Source organism: Leuciscus leuciscus, assembly GCF_965113295.1.
Source record: "Leuciscus leuciscus genome assembly, chromosome: 16".
Taxonomy (NCBI): domain Eukaryota; kingdom Metazoa; phylum Chordata; class Actinopteri; order Cypriniformes; family Leuciscidae; genus Leuciscus; species Leuciscus leuciscus.
The window spans coordinates 32,390,626-32,399,167 of NC_138740.1; the positions used below are offsets into that span (position 1 = coordinate 32,390,626).

The window sequence follows — 8,542 nt, forward strand, 5'->3', positions numbered from 1 at the left end:
TATCTGTATTACCCCTATAATATCTATTATAAACAAAAGCATTTTTTTTCAGTTTCAAAACGGTAGAACTACTGAAAAAACTATTTCTAAAAACAAAATCCCCAATATATATATATATATATATATATATATACGTCCGACACTCTGCGCTGGGCAGCTGTGTGCCGAATGCTGCTGTCCTCTGGAGCTCAGAGACACGGGGTCTTGCACTTTGTTTCAAAGTGCAAGTATATATATATATATATATATATATACATTTTAACTATACAATAATATATACTAGCACAAGGCCATATGGGTCAGGTACTGAAATTTTAAAATGATTTACCTGCATGTCATGACATTAACCAACATCAGAGAACCATGAACCTAGAAATGTTTTGTTAAATTATTAAAATATTACCTAAGTTAAATACTTTAGGTCAGTCATTTTGCTGACAAAAACGTTTAGGAATCCCTGGCCTACAGCCCCAAAAACACAGAATTCATGAAAACAAATCATCTCCATTCAAGCAGATGGATGACAGTCAGACATACTAGATTAGTCTGTGCGGATGCTTGTCATTCCTGTGTCCGCACAACTCTGTCATTTACATAGATACCATGTGAGAGGCACATTCTTCAGACAATTAATGACATTTGCAATCATGTCATAGATGACTATTATTTAAGCAAAAGGAACTGGATTATAAAGAGGTTCATACCATCATGTGAGTGTTTGAATGAATGAATGAATGAATGAATGAATGAATGAATGAATGAATAAGTCGACAAGCTAATGAACAGACTTTGAAAATAAAGGAGCAAAAGAAGGAAAGCACTGAAAACCACTACATCTGTGCCTATTTTTCATACCTCAGAAACAAATTCCTTGTTTCAAAGTTATTTAATCTCGCTGGGCATGAAAATCATGACTTTTATTTCCAGAAAACAGGTTTTCTTGGCTTTACTTGAACACTTCTCATACCCTCTGCTTGGTTTCTCCCCATTACCACTGCTGTGGTTGTTGGTCAGAGCCTGTTCCTCCGAGCTGATGTCTGATTTCAGCGTGAGTTGAAGGTTCTCGGCGGAGACGAGAGCGGTCCGCAGCGCTCCAGCGGCCTCCAAGCGCAAGCTACCCAATCCTCCGTTCATCTTAGACATGTACAGAATTACTAAAACCACAAACCAGTGGTAGAGAAGGTCAAGATGATCAAAAAAAAAACTGGATGCGTTAGAAGAGCCATTCATCTGTCCATCACAAGAGGTTTCTCAGACCTCGCTCATCTTTGTAAATCCATGAAGAAACCATCCAAACAGGATTACAAGATCGACCAGTTCTTCAAATCAACCCAGAAGACCAGGTCTCAGAAGCAAAAGCCAAGAGAAAGTTTGAGAGGGGATGAAAGACAACATCTACTGGGGTTCCTTTCTCTCCACCGATGCCGTTGAGAGGACCAGAGAGGGACAAGATAGCACTATCCTCCAGTCAGACTCAATCATCTGGTTACTGGCCACGTGCAGTAGTCGCACAACCATCCAGTGTGCCCATCACACATTAATTAAATCCATGAGCGCTGAGAGACCAGCAAGGTTACAATGGTTCACTCTTATCATAGACTGAAGCCTGAATTGAATTCCCTCCGTTTCCATCCCAGTTCTCCTGCTTCTTTCTTTTGGTTCTCCGTTAGAGTATGATAAAGCCTCAGGTCTTGATTAGGTTGAGAGATGCTCAATCTCAGCAGATCCAAAGCTTGCGTCCTTTTGAGTGCCAGATGTGACTAGCCAAACTAGGAAGAGGGGAAAAGGGAGAAAAAAGTCCAGAGAGGTCAACAAGGCTGGAGGGTGTTCCTGATGTCTGAAACTATCAGGAATGCTCAAACTAAAATGATCAACTAGATCCAGAGGTTACAAGTTGGGTCCCTTTGAGTGCCAGTTGTGAATAGTAGCCAAACTGAGAAGTGGGTAAAATGTAAAGGAAGTCCAGCGAGGTCAAAACAGAAAGGCTGGAGAGCCGACTCCAGCTGTGGTATTTCTTTGCGGGAGCGGTCGTCTCCCGTCAGAGGAAGCATAGAGGCTCTTATCTTCAACCCAAGACTTTCATCACCTCCGCAGAACCGCGTTCTTTGCTTGTGTTTGTAGTTCACGGCAGGTCTGCTTATTCTGATAACGTGAAACTTCCTCTGCCAACCAAGGCAACAAAATATAACAAGTCTGAAACAAAAGTCAAATCCAAATAGTGAACTGGAGGCAGGAACGGGAAGAATATTTTACGCACATGGCCAGGCAATGTGTTTAACTGGCCATATTCAACTGGTTGAAAACGCTGGATAAAATCTGTTGGATTGAAAAAGTAACCACTTTCACACAAGCAGTAATTTAGTAAAAAGTCATTATTTACCCTCATGTCGTTGCAAACCTGTATGCCATTTACACAGGTGATAGTAAACGCAGGCTTTTAAGCTGCAAATTTACACAAGTCATTATTTACTCATAATCTTCCCCTCCAAGTGACTCAATGACTCAGTGAATCAATGAGTTTAACCAGAAAACAGAAGCCGTGAACAAATCATTATTTATTTTGAGCTAAATGTAAGGGGTTTGAGCTAGTTCACAAAATGGATTTAAAGGTGCTCTAAGCGATGTCACGTGTTTTCTATGACGAAACATTTTTTGTCACATACAGCAAACATCTCCTCACTATCTGCTAGCCGCCTGTCCCCTGAACACACTGTAAAAAAACGCGGTCTCTGCAGACAGCTCAGGCTCCACAAACGGCAACAAAAACAAACTGGCCCAGCCTGGACCACGAAACATAAACAGTGTTCCAGCCAATAAATGACAAGAATGATTTGGGGGTGAGGGTGGGGGGTTAGTGCATGTGCACATGAAGGGGGGTGTGGAGGAGAGAGAAGCATGAAGAGGGAAGTTAGCTAGAGGAGAGATGTCCTAGACAACGACAACGACTAACGTTAGAATTATATTCTCTTGAATTTTGGGAGAAGGAACGCGCAAAGTCCCGAATTTACATCGAAAAAGCACGGAAGGGAACGGCATGAGGAGGAGGGAGGGTCGAGCTAGCCTCCGTTTTGTTTGACAATACTTTGAACATTAACAAGAAGTGACGTCACCCAACATCGCTTAGAGCGCCTTTAAATGATTCGTTCATGAACTGATCTGATTTGTTCACAAACTTGAGGTCATCTCACTGACTCACTGAACATGTTTGTGAATGAAAGTGGTCCGTATAATATTTTCCGTCTTCTAAAGTCGTATGAAAGCTTTGTTAGAGGAACAGAAAAAAATTGAAGTTGTTATTTTCGGAAAAAAATTCCATCCAGTGACTAGTTCCATCTCGACTCGAGAACTGATGCAAATGACTTAGTGAATCAAGGAGTTCAACCAGAGAACAAATCATTATTTTGAGATGGTTTTCATTATTGGGCCTGTCCAAATAATACCCTCACTTGAGGTCTGTGCACTTGGCCACTTGTATACTTATGACGTATATCCGGAGTGTGGCCATAGTGTTCAAGTAGGCATGAAGACCGCAAGTGTTTTAAGATTTTTGTTACACAAAACTATCAAATTACTTGAAATACGACGCATGAGTTGTATAGACTACTTTTATTATGTTTTTTGTCCATTTTGGAGCTGAGAGCACAATCAAGCATAATGGAAAAAAGACCCGTATAGATATTTTCTATATCATCACAATTTAAATCTAATATATCTAACGTTTTGTTCCAGAGAAGAAAGTAGCCTAAGTCATACAGGTTTGGCAATTGGCATAATATACGCATATGACACTTTTTATTTTTTTGGTGAACTGTGCCTTTAAGTGTGTGTTCTCGTGTTGTTGTCCCTGTGTCTCATTCTCAAGGCTTCTCTCTCGGTCCACATGACTTCAGTCTCCTGCTTGCAGTCATGTGAGAGAGCCAATTCAGTTAGGCCTAAATAACATTAAGAATTACCGTTATTACCCTCAACATACCAATAACACACACACACACACAAACCCCATCTTAAACATCAGCTATGGCAGAAAACCATGCTCTTGAATTCAGGAAGCAGATATTAGAAAGCAAACAATACCACACACAAACAATGACCCTCTTAACCACAGAAAGAAAGCCATACAATGTAGTAAGAGTGAATAAATAAAGACTAACCAGCAGTGAAGTCTATTTGCGCCATAATAAATGACCCAATTCTCATATGTCTCATCGTATTAAACAATTAACAGGCTCATTAATGCAGGAAACAGTATCAGACTTCCTGTCGAAGGAGGGAAATTTGTCATTCGGTACCATAATCGCAGGAACAGAGCTAAATGGAGTTAAGATCCCATGGGAAGAGGACATAAGGGTTGACGTCAGCCCTGTCTATGGCCTTCACAAAGAGGCTGGAGAAGACAAACACTGAGATAGTCTGGACAAATAGCAAAAACAATACAGTATGTAAATCAATCCAGACAGCACCTTATGAAACACCTCAGTAAAAACAATAATGTTATGACCCAGGCCTAGTTTCACAACTACCTTGATGTGATAGCCTACCCTCACCAGAGGATCAATAGTACTCTAATATTACAGGCATACTGCCCCCTGCTGGAGGAGGACTGCAACAACCAACTGCATGAGTTTGCAAGACAAAACACAAGACTCAAAGGTTATGCTGACCCACCAGAAAATTCAGATATTTTTATTTAGGGATGCACAATATATCGGCCAACATATCGGTATCGGCCGATACAAGTTCGTTTTAATGTTATCGGCCCGATAAGAAAATGTGGCCAATGTATTAAAGCCGATAAATAATGGATTATTTCCTTCAGCTGAGACATTTTTAGATGCGCACTGTTCGCCATGATGGCTTTGAATTGCTTGAAATATGATTGGAATCACTTCAAAAGATGTTCAGCCCAAATTACACAATGAGAACATTTATAATTGTGTGCTTGGGACATGGCTTTTAATGGTGAGAATTTTGTTTTTGTAATCAGGCTCTTCCAAATTGTATAAAAATTTGGATTTAGATTTATCAGCCAATATATCGGTTATCTGCTTTCAAATATAAAGAATGATCTGTATCGGCTGAAATGTTCGTATCGGTGCATCCCTAGTTTTTTAAGCAATATATTTTTACGTTTGTTAGTCTTACTGAAGCAAGACTATCAAACACATAAATTATGTTTGCATATTCCACAAAACCTCATCTATTATGTCAACCAGGTTGATAACAATATTGATGACAACTTTTGCATCAACAATGAAAAATACATGACACAAAAGCAATCATTTAAAGGGATAGTTCACCCCAAAATTAAAATTCTCTCATCATTTACTCATCCTCATCTCGTTTCAAAAAGAGATATTTTGAAGAATGTTGGTAACCAAACATTTCTGGGGTGAACAATCCCTTTAAACTGTATGTACATTTTCAGATGTGAAATTGTTTGTGACGACACAACCCACTGAACCGAAAAAGCAAATGACAGATCTGTCAAACTTACACTGGCCTATCAGTGATGATAACTCTATGAGACTGGCTCCATGCAAATATTAAACAGGCAGTTGATCTTATCTAATAATAATATATATCTGTGGAAACTGAAAACCACAGTAAATAAAGAATTAAATCAACGTTTACCAGTATGTTATTAAGGAGCATACATAAAAACATCAGCTTCAGTAGTGTGAACGACCATGACGTAGACTGCTTCGTGCACATCTGTGGGGGTGTGTGTGTGTGTGTGTGTGTGTGTGTGTGTGTGTGTGTGTGTGTGTGTGTGTGTGTGTGTGTGTGTGTGTGAACTCTTACTTCTTGCAGTCAGCGCTGAAGAGGCTGAACGCGGCCCCTCCACTGCCGCCGCTGCTGATGTTGCTGTTCTCCTGCGCCGCGTCCACGCCGGACTCCACCGAGCCCTGATCGTTATACGACACACTGTTGGCGGACATCCCGAGCATTTACCCCGACTCACAGCGCTCACTACAGCAGCACAATCTTAGTTATCCTCCGGTAAAGGCAGCTGTGTTTAAACAATGTCGCGCTGCTATTTTTCACTGAATGAATCGCACGAAAAAAAACTTTTTGACTCCTGACGTGCAACTTTTTCCTCTCTTCCACGCAGAGTCGGAAGTGAGCTGGAGTCACATGACCGTCACATGACGGCAGCGTGACGTAGATCAAACACACACATCACTCTTCATTCCCTGTTCATTCCCCCTTAACTTTACATTGTGTACAATGTATATTTATGCTTTTTTTTTTATATAATGTACAATTGAGTGTGTGTGGTATATAAAAGGGAGGGAGGAACATTGGAAAAAATAGGGGACTCAAGGCATTTTTCTTTCTTTTTTTTTTCAACCTGAAGAGGGCAACACGTTTTTACACCATATATTGAATTAAAACAATTTATACCCAAATTTCTAAAAAAAATTACTCGAATCAATGAACAGCACTAATAAAGCCCCAGTCTTACAAATCATTAACTAAAAAAAAGTTTTTTTTAGGGTTTAGTTACCCTTTAATATCTGTTGTGAGTTGTAAACGTATGTGTATTTGCTTTTGCATTAATATATATTATTTTTAATTATAAAAAAGAAAATCTTCTCTCCTCGTTCATAAAATGAACATTTTCTCACTTTAAATATTATTTCAAGCTTTATTGTACTGTTTTGCATAATTGCATAAGTAAAAAGGTAATTTGCTTATAACATGGAATGATGTATAAAGTGGCACCCTTTTCCTTTTCTTTATTATAATTTAGCTTTTGTTGTATTGTCGTCTGGGACTGGTTTGTTATATTTTATTCTTTTTATTCTTTACCTCTGAATTAATATTTCTCAGTAGCCTATACTTCTTGGTTTATGGCATTAATAAAGCAATTTCCCTTCTCTCCTGTTCTATGATTATATATATATATATATATAGCCTATATATATAGCTATTTTTATTCCTTTTTTATAGCTATTTTTATTCCTTTGTATACATTTATTTTTCATCGCATTTGTATCGCATGTCATTATCCACATTAGTTATTAATTATGTTATACAAGCTTTCAAACTAAAAACTAAAAGAGCTCTTTCTATTTTTAGATGTTCCTTTTTTATTATTAATAATCTCATTTTATGATCCTAATTAATTATTAAACATAGCCCCTGAACGTTCTCTCTCACTCTTTGTATTTTTATATTTTTCTTTATTAATTATTTAACAGAACATTAACTTTCTTAAAAGACCAGATAATATTTTGTCAGCCCCTTACACACATACAGTACTGTGATGGTACTATGGTATAATGATGTATCAGATGGAAATACCGTGGTACTCTGATGTAGGCTACTGAATGATTGTTTGCCACCATTGCTTTTAGTCAACGAATTTCCATGATTTTTCAAAGACTTTTCCAGATTACTAGTTAAAAAAAATAAAAATAAAAATAATTGAGATAATATCCAGATAATATAATATATAATATATTAATTATGTACGTTCAACGTATGGTTGTTTCGGTAATAACCACAGTGATGCATCATTTTTCTATTATCACTGTAAAGCTGCTTTGAAACAATCTGTATTGTATAAAACACTGTATAAACAGGTGACTTGAGTTGACTTGATGCTCATAATAACCAGCAGAGGACGACAAATCCTTTGTCATGGTCCTGCTTCTGATCCGAAAGTCTGTGTAAGCTATGCTTGTTAAATCCATCTGTACATCAACATAAGTGGCCCATTAACTACTTTCAAACTATGAAAGCTCATTTCTGCCATGCACATATAATCCTTAGACTTCGTATGTCTTAATTATGTCTAAATCAAATCATTATTATGAGATAAAAAGTTGAAGATATAGATATGACATACTAACAACATGCAGGACGGCAAACACCATGCGACACGGAGAGAGAGAGAGAGAGAGAGAGAGAGAGAGAGAGAGAGAGAGAGAGAGAGAGAGAGAGAGAGAGAAATCAAGAAGATTTATGAATTTAGAATACAATGCAGTGACATCACACGCGAGGAGGAAGTCAATTGACATTAAAAGTCATAATTAATATATAACAAGTCAAAATTATGACATAAGGGCCTGGTTGCACAGACAGGGTTTAGATTAAGCCAGGATTAGGCCTTAGTTCAATTAGGACATTTAAGTAGGTTTTATAAACGTGCCTTAGAAAAAAAAAAAAAAAAAAAAACATTTACTGGTGTGAATCTTGAGACAAAACAATGGCACTGATATATTTTAAGATATATCAGTACAAGTTGCTTTCAGTTAAAACAGCTCAAACATGCACTTTAGTCTGGGACTATAAGCCAAATCTGTGAAACTGGGGGGAAAAGTCAAATATTAGAAAGTCATAATTTCAATGTTGTGTCTCATAATTTCACCTGTTTATCTCATAATTATTACTGTCATAATTCCGACCTTATCTCACTTTTTATGTCGACTTTTTAGTCTGATTTTCAACTTTTTATGTTGACTTCTTAATATCATAATTGTGACCTTTTTAAGTCACAATTTTGATTTAGTATGTCATAATTTTGACTTTTTAT

At 37.7% G+C, this 8,542-nt stretch overlaps 1 protein-coding gene across 2 annotated transcripts in view; it reads right to left on the reverse strand.

Annotated features, from left to right (window-relative positions):
* Positions 1-6,130, reverse strand: part of ap3b1a (adaptor related protein complex 3 subunit beta 1a) — a 59,852-nt gene extending 53,722 nt beyond the window's left edge. For both annotated transcript variants that reach the window (XM_082141578.1, XM_082141577.1), the window contains exon 1: positions 5,803-6,130. In XM_082141578.1, coding sequence (XP_081997704.1) covers positions 5,803-5,948 — 146 coding nt within the window. In that variant the 5' untranslated portion in view covers positions 5,949-6,130. The remainder of the gene's footprint in view (positions 1-5,802) is intronic.
* Positions 6,131-8,542: the final 2,412 nt, after the last annotated feature.